This window comes from Bison bison, unplaced genomic scaffold (assembly GCF_000754665.1).
Source record: "Bison bison bison isolate TAMUID 2011002044 unplaced genomic scaffold, Bison_UMD1.0 scf7180017864491, whole genome shotgun sequence".
In the NCBI taxonomy this organism is placed as follows: Eukaryota; Metazoa; Chordata; class Mammalia; order Artiodactyla; family Bovidae; genus Bison; species Bison bison.
In genome coordinates this window covers 2,255,580-2,270,493 of record NW_011495050.1, presented here as the reverse complement: position 1 = coordinate 2,270,493, position 14,914 = coordinate 2,255,580, and the positions used below count along the sequence as shown (strand labels likewise).

General features: G+C 37.6%; 1 protein-coding gene across 1 annotated transcript; it reads left to right on the top strand.

Annotated features, from left to right (window-relative positions):
* The first annotated feature begins 1,784 nt into the window (after window positions 1-1,784).
* Window positions 1,785-6,826, top strand: FABP4 (fatty acid binding protein 4, adipocyte). Its single transcript, XM_010863410.1, has 4 exons — window positions 1,785-1,941; window positions 4,652-4,824; window positions 5,409-5,510; window positions 5,974-6,826. Exons 1-4 carry the CDS (start codon window positions 1,869-1,871, stop codon window positions 6,022-6,024), a joined length of 399 nt encoding a protein of 132 aa, XP_010861712.1. The 5' UTR covers window positions 1,785-1,868; the 3' UTR covers window positions 6,025-6,826.
* Window positions 6,827-14,914: the final 8,088 nt, after the last annotated feature.

The following is a 14,914-nucleotide window of genomic DNA, read 5'->3' as shown; positions in this document are numbered from 1 at the left end:
AAAATGGAGAAGCTCTATACAGTCAGCAAAAACAAGACTGGGAGCTGACTGTGGCTCAGATCATGAGTTCCTTATTGCCAAATTCAGACTTAAATTGAAGAAAGCAGGGAAAACCACTAGACCATTCAGGTATGACCTAAATCAAAACAACAACAACATGTCATTATATTAATACTTTGTCCAAACACATGGAACATATAATACCAAAAGTGAACCCTAAGGTAATATATGGACTTTGAGTGATTATAATATACCAATATAGGTTCATTCTTAGTAAAAATTACCATTCTGGTGAATAATATTGATAATGGGGAAGGCTATCCATACGGGGGAACAGGGAGTACATGAGAAATCTCTGTACTTTCCTCTCAATTTTGTTATAAACCTGAAACTTCTCTAAAAAATTATCATAAAAGCAAAACAAACTAAAAACAAAAGCCATTTATTAGTTTAGAACATGAAGTTATCCCTGTATGAAACTTGATCATTCTTATTTTCTTGTTCGATGAATTCATAATAGTAAGCCTACCCTGAATGGTACATCACCCACAGTCTATATGTCTATGCAACAGTTCAGACTGAATGATCATTATCACTGTGCCGTTAACATATGCAACCATTAAAAGTTACTATTGTAACACAACTTTACCCGTTTTTCTTAGCAAATTTCATGCCTACAGAAAATCTGTCCTTTACGGAATCCTCTTACTCAACCATTTCTGGGAAGCCCTTAGGATTCTTACAAATCAATGATATGCTCAGCAGATACAGTTCAGTGTTATACGCAGTGCAGTGATACGGAACACATCCCATGATGTTTTAATTTTTTTTTTCTTTCCTAAAATCTGGGTGTGTTCACGGGAGTTTGTTGCCCATATGACCGTCTTCCATCATTCTGGTGGGGGTGCGGGGGGACCGATAAACATGGTTACTTTAGAAAAGCATTCTCATGACGTATTTGCTATGTAAAAGAAGGGAATTAGACCTCAGAAGCTTGTGACTACCCCACTCCAGATTGCATTTAAGTAAAGCAACACCATTTAGATCTGGATAAATTTAGAGCTTATAATATAGGTCAGGAACAGGACGAATTTTCTCAGTAAGGGGAGTATATTTTGGATCGGTGCCTTTTTTTTAGGAAGTCTGTGGAAATCCACACTATGCTCTTATTTAGGGAATGGAAATAATGAGGTTAAATGATCATTTGTCAGTTAAAACTGCTGTCTAGATTCCTGGTGGAGAATTAAACTTACTTTTTCTTTTTCATTCATATAAAACATTTGAAATGAGGAAGCTGGGATACTTTAAAATGCCATTACTTATTTTGTTTTAATTTCCAGGTAATTCCTGAGACAGTACTGCCCCCAATAGCCTTTGCAATTACTTAAGAATATCCAAGGTAATTCTTACGTTCCTCAATTCAAACGAACCACATAATTACAATTTTAATAGGAACTCTAGAAAAGGGAGTCAGAATTTATCCCAAGATAATTACACTGGGTCCACTCTACACTGGAATAAATATGTATAAAAAAAATAGGAAATTCAATGCACTGAATTTTAAGCTGTCAAAACAAGATTGTTGAAATATTCTGTTAAAGGTTAAAAATAAGTTGTACTCTGAGTCCAGTGACCATTTGCCAAGGAGAGCCAAAGTTGAGAAATTTCTATTAAAAACATGACTCAGAGGGAAAACTGCAGAGGCTGGCAATGAAGGAAATGATCGGATATCATTCCCAATTGGTTATGCCCAAGATCACATGTTCTGGGCACCTTTAAAAGGAAGATATCTGGACTCAGAGGGTAATAGCATCTTGCTGAAAGCTGCACTTCTTTCTCACCTTGAAGAATTCTAGAAAGCTCACAAAATGTGTGATGCATTTGTAGGTACCTGGAAACTTGTCTCCAGTGAAAACTTTGATGAGTACATGAAAGAAGTGGGTAAGGAAATGCATTGTTGAATGGCTGGGCTTATAACTTTTTCTCTAGGAAAGAGAGGCCTATGGTTCTTTTTCACTCTGGAAGCATTGGTCTGACATGAAATGCTGCTTTCTATACAGAGGTGATAAAAATAACAAGTGAGAATCATTTGTTTCCAGAAACATTCTAGATGGAAGTCACAACTAATACTTCCTAAAGGTGAACTGATATGAAAAAGAGTATAAGTGGCATTGTATAGAAATGACAAGATTTTATTTGATTGCTAAACTTGAGTATCTTTGGTTTACTTGGCTTTCTGCCTCTTTTTCATTCATTCCTTTTGCATATAAAATAAGCAATAACTTGGAAATAAGCCTATATTTATTCCCTAGCATGTGATAATTTCCATTTGAAACTGAAAGCACTGTATTTATCATCTTAACATAATTTTTTGAGTAATGTATGTTAACCAATTATTTTATTGTTTTAAAGTCAATCTGTTAAAATGTGTGGTTGTATTATGGAAGAAAAAAATCTAATTTCTGAAAATGTTTCCTTAAAAGTCTTAGATATTTGTTTGACTTAATATTACAAGGCATGACACAGAATTATTGAGAATAGAGGCTTTCAAGTTTTTGGATTCTGCTAAGACTGCCTGTATGTTCCCCAGATAATTACAAAGGTAAAGCAAAGGAGCAGAGAGGCGGGAATTCAGTCAGGCAGCCCTACCCATCCATGATGAAGATGTATCCATGGGTTGCAAATTAAGGAGGGATTTTTTTTCACAATATCTTTATTAGAGGTTATAATTTAATCCCTAAATCTCAAGACTTAACCTTCTTCTAAATCTTATAGTTATTTCTTGCTTGTTTATAACTACTGTTTTCCATGTTTATAGACAAGAAGGAAATCAGGAACATCAATATGAGTGAGAACTAGTTTTCCAGACTTCTGACTAGTTGTAACTCAATAAACTAATCAGTATGCACTGATATTGATATTACAGGACTTGAGTCTATTTACCTATTTATTTTTAGAAGCATTTTACACTTTTAGTATTTTATTTAAATTCTTATACCATTGCGTTTGGGCTTCCTATGTGGTGCTAGTGGTAAAGAACCCACCTGCCAATTCAGGAGATCTAAGAGACAGAGGGTTCGATCCCTGGGTCAGGAAGATTCCCCTAGAGGAGGGCATGGCAACCTACTTCAGTATTCTTGCCTGGAGAATCCCATGAACAGAGGAGCCTGGTGCACTATGGTTCATAGGGTTGCAAAGAGTCAGACATGACTGAAGAGACTTAGCACACATGCAGGCACCACAGTCTTTTAAAATGATTAAGTACTGATGATAATGAAAGACAATAAGATACATTCTGAGATTAGCTGCTCTATTTGATTACCTTCAGTCAGCAGGTATCATTTTCATCAGTCAAATGAAAACAGAATCAAGCAAGAGGAGAGTGTGATGTTCCTAAGCTTGGAGAATCTGGACCACACCCGATGTCTCATGCACTCACTGTGCTGACTCACTCCATGAATTTGAGGTTACATTTTGTAACAGAGACAAGACTTGATGAAGCAGCATATTATCTTCCCACCTGTCACCACTTTCAGACAGGGAGCTAAATCAGAGCCTTAGCATTGCTTGTTTTGTATGATATATCACCTCCCCACTATTCTTAAATTTTGGTATCTATACATAGTCAAAGAAGTAGATTTGTACATGTGCATTTAAAAAGTCCAACACACCTATGACTGTCATAAATCTCTATAAAACATGCAGTGATGGTAAGGTACTGTTTTCTATGTTAAGTTGTAAATAATTCAACCGAAAGCTGTAACATCCCCCAAAACACATTCATATTTTTTCTTTTTTTAAAAAAGAGGAGTTTGCCACTTAAGTGATTGGGAAGCAAAGTATTAATTTCTGAACTTACTAAAATAACGATTTCTTAAACTTTGAAATTTTCATTTGATGCCTAAGCCCTCTTTAAATTTTTCTATAATTTATTGGGAATACCATCACCATTCTAAAATGGTATGAATGCAAGAAAAGTTTTGCCTTTCAGAAAAAGTAATCAAGATCTTCATTTCAGAGTAATTATGAAAAGCCAAGAAAACTAGGTGTGGCAGCGAATCCCATTAAATGTGGTTTTTGTACACCCAAATTAAATTTTAACTGAGTGACTCTCTATTGGTCCCCTGAATCCTATTAAAAGTTCTGCCTTTGACTATGGATTAGATCATTTTTGTTATTCAAGAAGCAATGGTTGAGATTCCCAAGTATTTCATGAACTGAGTCAAATGAAGCTGGCTGCTCTCATGGTTAAGATGGCCAGTTATTTTGGGAGTGCAGTGATTTTTACGATATGTATGTCCCAGAAAATTTAACCTTTTACATATGCTTATAGAAAATTAACAATGGGTCTCCTGAAGAGTCTCATCTGAAACCCAGAGGGGGAAATTTAAAGAACAGACCTAATATCTAATTGTGCCTTGGGTGTTCTTTAAGTATTAGCTGATTTTACTTATTTTCAGGAGATGTTTAAATAAAGACTTTAATAATAAACTCACTGGAGTATTTCTCCTTTAATATACACACTGGACTGTAGATAGGTATATGGGCACACATGCGTCTGTCTAAATACACACACACACACCTGCTCTTTCTTAGATAAATATATGAGAGAAAAATTGTGTACTTGACATTTTTCTTTTCCCAACTACAGGCGTGGGCTTTGCTACCAGGAAAGTGGCTGGCATGGCCAAACCCACTTTGATCATCAGTTTGAATGGGGGTGTGGTCACCATTAAATCCGAAAGCACCTTTAAAAATACTGAGATTTCCTTCAAATTGGGCCAGGAATTTGATGAAGTCACTCCAGATGACAGGAAAGTCAAGGTGAGAAATAAAGAACTGGAGCAGAGTAAAAACCTGATTTATAAATGACTGCTGCCTATAGCAAACCATTTTGTAGAAGGAGGAAAGCCATTCCATTATAAGCCAAAAATCTCAGATTGCTAGATCTGAACCATGTTACCTTTGATATTTAGCTGGTGAATTTTCTCCCATTTAATAAAATTGTCCTTATTACTTTAAAAATGTTTAACATAATAATTTACTTGTCATACCATATATATGTGTGTATTTATATATATATATTATTTGAAGTAAATTGAAGTAACATAACAATATTAGAGAACTTTTAAAAGAGTGGGGGGAAAGGAAAAAAAAACCACCTATGATGCTATTCCACATAAATTTATTATCTATATTCTTTCACAGTATTTTTTTTCAAATGCATGTTTGTATAATATTCTGATCATAATATACATGTAATTTTGTATGTTGTTTTTGGCATTCATTGTTTTCTTTTGCAACATTTTCTTGTAATTTAGAATTGCTAAGTACCTCAAAATAAGCAAATAAAAGCACTCTATTTTTTTTCCCTCCATCATTGTAATCACTTTTAATTATCCCCACAGAGCATCGTAAACTTAGATGAAGGTGCTCTGGTACAAGTACAAAACTGGGATGGAAAATCAACCACCATAAAGAGAAAACTCGTGGATGATAAGATGGTGCTGGTGAGTATCTTCTCACTACTTAATTCTAGATTTTAGTGCTAGGTCATCCCATAATCGTTATCCTACCTAGAGAAATAGACAATCGCCCTTGTAGAATGAAAAGTTAGTCTATTGGGATTATGGTTTCACTCTGACAATTATCCTTCTAAGCTCCGTCTAGGTATACTGTGCCCCCAGCAGTATTTTCTTATCCCTCTCAATGTGAACCGTATTGTATTGTGCATTTCTAATTATGTTTTTCACTCACCACATAGATGGTAAGATTCCTTGAGGCCAAGTCTTGTATCTTCTTGATCTTTGTGCCTCCCTAGTTTATTACAATATCAGGTATATAAGAAGAGCCAAGAGGGAATATCTTTTGATGAACATTTTTTCCTGCTCAACATTGAAGGAGACAATAAATAAATAAAACATAAGTTGTTTAGTCCTGAGGATTTTACCAATATTTTGCTTTTGTGCCTAGGAATGTGTCATGAATGGTGTCACTGCCACCAGAGTTTATGAGAGAGCGTAAGCCAAGGGATATTGAAATGGATGACGTTTGCATCGAACTCCATGACTTTCTGTTGGATACGTTGTCCAAACATATATTGTTATTTTCCACTAATAAGCAAGAAACTGATTTTCTTCCAGACTGATTTTGATATGGTTGTGTTGGTTAAATAAAACTTTTTAGATTTATAAGGCTATGTAATGATTTATTCATTATGTTTAATAATTTCTTACTCATAATTTAGTGATGGAAATATAAAATTGTATTATTGCTTTGTTTCCAGTATAATATGATTTGTAAAATAATAATCCAAGGTGAAAAAAATATGAATTTCCCATAGTCTTAGGTAGAAAATGATAAATATATACTATTACTGAATATGAAGTCCTTCTTTACCATAGCTACAGTCAAACAACACCCTCTCAGGGACCTAAGATAGATTTAAGTGTAGTGAAATTGTCCACAGTCTGCTGGCCCGTGTTGTCATTTCACAAAAATCTGTCCTAGAGCATCAAGACATAGAGGTGGAATAGCAACAAAGAGTGTAGAAAAAGATTTCTGGGCTATAAATTTTAACCTGAAAAATTATTAGTAAACCAAGGTATCCCTGGAATCTGTCTAGAATTAAGTCCAAATCATCACATGTTACATTTATTCCAGAAAAGACATGACAGGCTTGTAATGAGTTATGATGTAAATGTTCTTGTAGTCATTTCCAAATTTTTCTTTTTTTCTTACCAGTGGATTTTTTTTTAAAAAAATAGATATTGAATATGTCCTGGAATTTTTTATGCAAATAAAATTTCCCTGGAATTTCAATATATAAAACAAACAAAAATGATAATAAAGCCAGTAAGGGTGTGTTTTCATTTGTGTGTGAGAGAAAGAGAGAGAAAATTTGTTTCTTCTGCACTCTGTGGAAATTTGAGGCATCTCTATAGATCCTTGGAGTTCCATGTACATAGACTGAAATTTCCCTATCACATACTTAGCTCTTATGGGAAGCCAAAATCTTTTAAAGTGTGTCCTGCAATTGATACATTCTGTTTGTGATGCTTCCTTTAAAAATAAGTTTATTAGAGACTTCCTGGTGGCTCAGATGGTAAAAGAATCCACCTGCAGTGCAGGAGACCCCAGTTTGATCCCTGGGTTGGGAAGATCCCCTGGAGGAGGGCATGGCAACCCACTCCAGTATTCTTGCCTGGAGAATCCTGTGGACAGAGGAGCCTTCTGGGCTACAGTCCGTGGGGTTGCAAAGAGTTAAACACAAGAGAGTGAGTGATTAAGATTCCATGCTTCCACTGCTGGAGGAGTAGTTCAATCTCTGGTCAAGTAACTAAGTTTCCACATTCCACACAGCATGGAAAAAAAGAAAACATTGATTGTTTTCTGAATATAGTCCATAGGGTGGCAAAGAGTTCGAAACAACTGAAGCAGCTTAGCATGCACACATGCACCATATGCATAGGTGGCGTTAGCGATGAAAAACCCCCCTGCCAATGTGGGAGACATAAGAGATGCAGGTTTGATCCCTGGGTCAGGAAGATCCCCTGGAGGAGGGCATGGCAACTCACTCCAGTATCCTTGCCTGGAGAATCCCATGGACAGAGGAGCCTGGTGGCCTATAGTCCATAGGATCACAAAGAGTCAGACACAACTGAAGCGACTTAGCACACACAGACACACACAGACACACACACACACACACTATATGCATAACACCAAGATACAGAGAAGCCAGAAGAGGTAAATTAAGTTTCTGATCATAATAATTTACTTTACAAAAGCAGAGAGTTAAACTCTCACTTTGAAATTACTTAAGAATGGAGAATTCAAAGAGAGGTTTGTAGGAATTGTTTAGAAAAATTCTTGGTAAATCAATATGTATTAAACACTTACCATGGTCCATGCAGAGACATTACTTTACCAACAAAGGTCTGTCTAGTCAAGGCTATGGTTTTTCCTGTGGTCATATATGGATATGAGAGTTGGACTGTGAAGAAGGCTGAGGGCCAAAGAATTGATGCTTGTGAACTGTGGTGTTGGAGAAGACTCTTGAGAGTCCCTTGGACTGCAAAGAGATCCAACCAGTCCATTCTGAAGGAGATCAGCCCTGGGATTTCTTTGGAGGGAATGATGCTGAAGCTGAAGCTTCAGTACTTTGGCCACCTCATGCGAAGAGTTGACTCATTGGAAAAGACTTTGATGCTGGGAGGGATTGGGGGCAGAAGGAGAAGGGGACGACAGAGGATGAGATGGCTGGATGGCATCACTGACTCAATGGACGTGAGCCTAAGTGAACTCCAGGAGTTTGTGATGGACAGGGAGGCCTGGCGCACTGTGATTCATGGGGTCCCAAAGAGTCGGACATGACTGAGCAACTGAATTGAACTGATGGTCCATGCGCTTCATATGCTCTAACTTATTATCAAAATAATCCTATGATGAGGATTTGGTATTCCTGTTTAAAGATGAGGAAACTGAAGTTCAAAGTTTAAGTCTGTAAAAGTAAGTAGGGAATAGACATAGGAATTTGATATTCAAGAGAGCAATCCTAGCTGGGACACAGATCCAGAAACCATCAGTATTCAGTGGGCTTCCCTGGTGGCAAAGTAATAAAGAGTCCACCTGCCAATTCAGGAGATGTAAGAGAAGTGTGTTTGATCCCTGGACTAGGAAATGACAACCCACCCTAGTATTCTTGTCTGGAAAATTCCATGGACTGAGGAGCCCAGTGGGCTACAATCCATGAAGTTGCAAAGAGCTGGGCACAACTGAGCACGCACCATCAGTGTTCAAGTGGTAGCTTAATTCATAAATGGTGCTGTGATCATTCAAGGATTTTTTTCAAAATCTACTCTTCAAGTTCAATTCTTATTTTTTAGTTGATGTGGAAGCATAGAATAAGAAGATTCAGTTCAATGTAAATTTGCTAGATAAGTCAGTTTCTTGTTTTCTACGTTTTCACCATAAAATTAAAGCTGTAGAAACAAGATATGTCTTCAATGTCAGTTCTCTGATTTATCCTCCCTGGGACCTCTTTGAACCTCACATAATTTTTCGTTAACATTGCTTCTATCAACACACACACAGAAATATAGAGACAATTCTACTTTTAAAGGAAGAGAGACAGGATCAAATGGATACTTCTCGGACAGAGATGTGTGGATATAGAGCCCATCTATATCTTAAAACAGGTATGAAAAAAAAGCCACTCACTCCCTCCTTGGAAATATTAAGAATTGAGTGAATTACTGGGCCAACTTATACTTTCTTTTATGCAATTCCCATCGCTACTAGCACTGAGCTCCAATTTCTGTGAATTATTGACTTGGAATAGGTAAGCCTCCAAGATGGCCTTTGGGTAGCAATGTTTTTGGTATTTGAGATCTAGCTTCTGAGCAATGTGGTTATAGCACTTCTAACCAGAGTCTATGAGTACCAAGAATTTCTGGATTAGGGAATGAGACATGGCACTTGGATCACTTATCAATGGACATCCCTGTGCTCAGTTATGTGGAAAACACAATTTTAATGTTATATCCGATTATGGATCTATCCATCCATTTGTGCAACCACCCCATCTCAATTTACAAAATGTTAAAATAGTTTATGTGTAGCCAAACAGCCAGAAAATGCTAGGCAACAGGAAAAACTCAGTTACTGAGAGCATCTCAAAGGCAAGGATTGTGTCCTATTTGTAGTCATGTCCTCAGACCCTTGCACAATAAACAGCAGATTTGGAGTTTAGTAAACAGTTTTTGAGTGAGTGAGTGAACACTCTTCCCTGTGCTAGGTGTGGTTTGTAACACAGAAACAGTTCATGATCATGCCCTCAGTGTGGCAGAGAAAGAACATGAACGTCATCACACCCCCTGGGAAAAAGTCCTCCTCTTCCCTCACCCTCCATATCTAAGAAGAGTTAAATTCTTCCTCCCATGACCACAGGAAAAATACGTGTTCTTACTATAACATGATATTACCACATTTTAATTTCTCATCTTTTCCATCACTAGGCTGACACAGCCTCAGGACACTTATGTATATATGTAGCATCTAGTACAATGCCTGAAGTATGGTAATCACTCAATAAATTTTAGTGGAATGAATGAAGACAAAATATAGAGGAGGACATGAATTACATGATGAATTGTGTGGTATATTTTATGGATTGGAAGGAAGCGAAAGGCAAGCAGAGTACTCAGTGTGTGCTGGAGGAAGGTTTTCAGCATAGAAGATGTAGTTGAGCTAGGCCATGAAAGATAACTATAAAATTAATTAACTGCTTATTAATTAATTTTACAGTGGAATGATGTAGCAAAAACCATCTTAGTGTTAGTCGCTCGGTCGTGTCAGGCTCTTTGAGACCCTATGTACTGTAGCCCGTCAGGCTCCTCTGTTCTCCAAGCAAGATTACCTGGATTCTCCAGGAAAGAATACTGGAGCGGGTTGCCATTCCGTACTCCAGGAGGTCTTTCCAACCCAGGGATCAAAACCACCTCTCCTGCAGCTCCTGCTTTGCAGGTAGATTCTTTACCACTGAGCTACCTAGGAAGCCTAATGAAGACCCTATCCTCCAAATACCTGGGATATGTGTTCTAATCACTGATTGCTGCTTCTGATCATGGAAGTGCAAAGAAGGAGGTGGTGGCCACTATTGTTGCATTTCCTCCCATTGTTGCAAATACCACCCTCCTCCCGCTCCTCAAGTGATTGTCAGGAAATTTAAAGGGCCAGCACCTTTTCCTTCCCTTCATTTCTTACTTTTTCCTCTTTAAGGAGCCATAATTAAAGACTAGGACATTCAAAAGCAATTTCATATACAGAGGATATTAGAATGTCACTGTGCATTCCAAGGAAAAGGCACAGGGTCAGAAAGGACATGAGAAGACCTTAAGTTTATTCCTTAGGCTGGTCCTTGGCACAGAGCCAGATCCCAGCAATCAGAAAACAAAAACAAAAAGCAGCAAACCCTAGAGAAGGAGGAGAATCTAATTTCCAGACTTAGCACATTATTAAATTCAAATTTTCAGTTTTCAACAGTAAAATCACAGTACATAGAAAGAAATAGGAGAGTTTGGCCCATTCAAAGAAAAAGTTAAACCAACAGAAACTGTCCCTGAGAAAGACCTGAAGTCGGATTCACTAGTCAAAAATCAGTTACATATCTATACATTAACAATGAACAATTCGAAAAGTAAATTAAGAAAACAATTCCATTTACAATAGCACCAAGAAGAATAAAATACTTAAGAATTAACCAAGGAAGTGGAAGTTTTATACTATGAAAACTATAAAAGATGTAAATAAATGGAAAGCTATCCCATAGTCATAGATTGGAAGTTGTCAATACTATACCGTTTGAAGTGATTTACCAATTTAATGGAATCACTGTCTAAAGTCCAATGATGTTTCTTCCAGAAATAGAAAAGCCCATTCTAATATCAAGGGACCTGAGAAGCCAAAAAAAAAAAAATCCTAAAAATGAAGAACAAAAGTTGGAGAATTGATACTTCCTGATTTCAAATTTTATTACAAAGCTACTATAATCAAAGCAGTGTGATACTGGCCTAAAGACTGACATATGGGCTAATGGAATAGAATAGAGAGCTCCAAAATGAACTCTTGCATATTCCCAAGACCATTCAGTGGATAAAATACAATCTTCTCAACAAATAGTGCTTGGAAAACTGGATGCATGCATGCTCTGTCACTTCAGTCATGTCCAACTCTTTGTGACCCTATGGACTGTAACCTGCCAGGCTCCTCTGTCCATGGGATTCTCCAGACAAGAATACTGGAGTGGGTTACTGGGCTCTCCTCCAGAGGATCTTCCCTGACCTGAGATTGAACCTGGATCTCCTGCATTTTCTGCATCACAGGTGGATTCTTTACTTCTGAGCCACTGGGAAAGCCCTCAAAAACTTGATATCCACATGCAAAAGAGTGAAACTGATGTCTTTTTTTAACACCACATGCAAAAGTTAACTCAAATGTAAGACCTAAAACTTGAAACTTTTAGAAAAACTTCACAACATTGGACTTGGCAGTGATATCTTGAATATAATACCAAAGGCACAGGCAACAAAAGAGAAAATAGACTAATTTGATTCCAGGAAAATAAAAAATCCTGTGCCTTAGAAGACATCAGCAGCAGAATAAAAATGTTGGTCACAGGACTTCCCTGGTGGTACAGTGGTTAAGAATCCCCCTGCCAATGCAGGGAACATGGGTTTGATCCCTGGCTCAGGAAGATTCTTCATGCCACAGAGCAACTAATCCTGTGGGTCACAGTACTGAGCTCCAGTGCCGCAGTTATTGAAACCCACCTACCTAGAGCCCATGCAACTGCAACAAAGAGTTGCCCCTGCTCATCACTAGAGAAACCCCATATCCAGGAACAAAGACCCAGCACAGCCAAAAATAAATACATACATACATACATAAAAATTTAAGAAGTGACCCACAGAATGGGAGAAAATATTTGCAAGTGATATTTATGATATGGAACTAATATCCAGAATATATAGAGAGCTCCTAAAAACAATAACAAAAAAACTATTTGATTCAAAAATGGGCAAATGTCTCGTATCAAAGAAGATATATAAATGGTCAATAAACACATAAAAGGATGTTCAGTGTTGCTAATTATTAGTGATAATGCAAATCAAGATCATAATGGGATGCATCTCACACACATTAAGATGGAGGCTATAAAAAATAACTTGCTAGTGAGGATGTGGAGAAATTGGACGCCTTGTACAATATTGGTGGGAAGGTAAAGCAGTACAATTGCTGTGGAAAACAGCAGGACAATTCCTCAAAAAATTAAAAATAGAATTAACCAGGTGGCATCAGTGGTGAAGAACCTGCCTCCCAATGCAGGAAACTCAAGGGATGTGGATTCGATCTCTAGTTCGGGAAGATCCCCTGGAGTAGGAACTGGCAACCCACTCCAGTATCCTTGCTGGAGAATCCCACGGACAGAGAAGTCTGTTGGGCTGTAGTCCCTAGGGTTGCAAAGAGTTGGACACATCTGAAGCGACTGAGCATGCACACACCAGCAATTCTACTTCTAGTTATATACCCAAAATAATTGACAGCAGGGTCTCAAAGAGATACATGTATAACCGTGTTGGAAGGACTGATGCTGAAGCTGAAGCTCCAATCCTTTGGGCACCTGATGTAGAGTCAACTCAATGGAAAAGACCCTGATGCTGGCAAAGACTGAAGGCAAAGGGAGAAGAGGGTGGCAAATGATAAGATAAAGTTAGATAGCATCACCGATTCAACGGACATGAATTTGAGCAAACTCCGTGAGACAGTGAAGGACAGAGAAGCCGGGTGAGATACTGTTCTTGGGATCGCAAAGCGTTGGACATGACTTAACAGCTAAAGAACAACAACAAAAGTTCGTAACAACATTTTTCATCTATTGCTAAAATGTAGAGGCAATCCAAATGTCCATCAAAGGATGAATGTATAAGCAAAATATAAACAACACATTTTGCTTTATCCAACAGAATACCATTGTGTTAGAAAGGAAGAAAATTCTGAGATTTCCTACAACATGGGTAAACCTTGAGGACATTGTGCTAAGCGAACTAAGCTGGGCACATACACACAAAAACAAACACTCATGATTCTACTTATACAAGGTACTTATAGAAGTAAAAGTCATGGAGGCAGAAAGTAGAATGGTGGTTACCAGGAGGCAGGGGTGTGGAGAGTGGAGAATTACCATTTAACGGGTAGAGTTTCAGCTTTGCAAGATAACATTTCTAGAGATGGATGGTGGTGATGGTTGCACAACAATGTGAATACCACTGAAGCATGTGCTTAGAAATGGTTAAAGATAGTTAATTCTGTGTAATGTCTATTCTACAGCAATAAAAAAATTAGAAAAAAAATCTAGTGTAGCTCCAGCTATTTTATGTACAGCAATAAAGTAGCAGATGTATTTCTGAATCATTTTGTAGCTTTTAGTACATATTTAACTTTATCAGCATCCCTCACCAATGGAGAATGTAACATCTCAAAATTAAAATTTATTTTAAAAGTGTTTAATAACTAAATAGTCTCAAGAAAGAAAGCTAATGTAGAAAATGAGATACTGGAAAAGCATAGAAAAATGTGATCATGGAGAAATAAGTATTTAAACTGTCATGAATATAAAATGTGTAACTGTTCTATAACAGAATATTGTATTCTAGCTCCTTTGTTGGGATTAACAATTAAGAACATTTTAATTAAAAAGTTTTTTTACTGGAGGGAATGATAATTTTAAAAACCATTTGTTTATTTACGGCTGCACTGGGTCTGTGTTGCTGTGCTCCATCTTTCTCTAGTTGCAGCTATTGGAGTCTCCTCTTTGCTTGGTGTGTGGGCTTCTCATCACAGTGGCTTCTCTTGTGGAGCATGGGCTCTAGACCCCAGGCTTCAGTAGTTCAGCAAACAGGCTTAGTTGCTTCATGGCATGTGGAATTTTCCCGGACCAAGGATCAAACCTATGTCCCCTGCATGGGCAGGCAAAATTCTTATCCACTGTACCACCATGGAAATCCGAAATGGTGTATTTTTTTTTTTTTTAAATAATCAAACAAAGATGCCAAAGCTAGTAGTGATAGCGGCAGGACTAGAAGAGAATTTTCTTGGTTGAGAAGGTAGATGTGTATGATAATAATGAAACACTGAGCAAAGATGAAAGGAGTCTGAGACTCCCTCTACCGTCTGATGACCATAATGAAAGGCGTGTCATATGAGCAGGTCAGGAGAGAGCAATGTATTAAAAGTGAAGTCGCTCAGCCCTGTCTGACTCTTTGCGACCCCGTGGACTGTAGCCCGCCAGGCTCCTCTGTCCGTGGGATTCTCCAGGCAAGAATACTGGAGTGGGTTGCCATTTCCTTCCCCG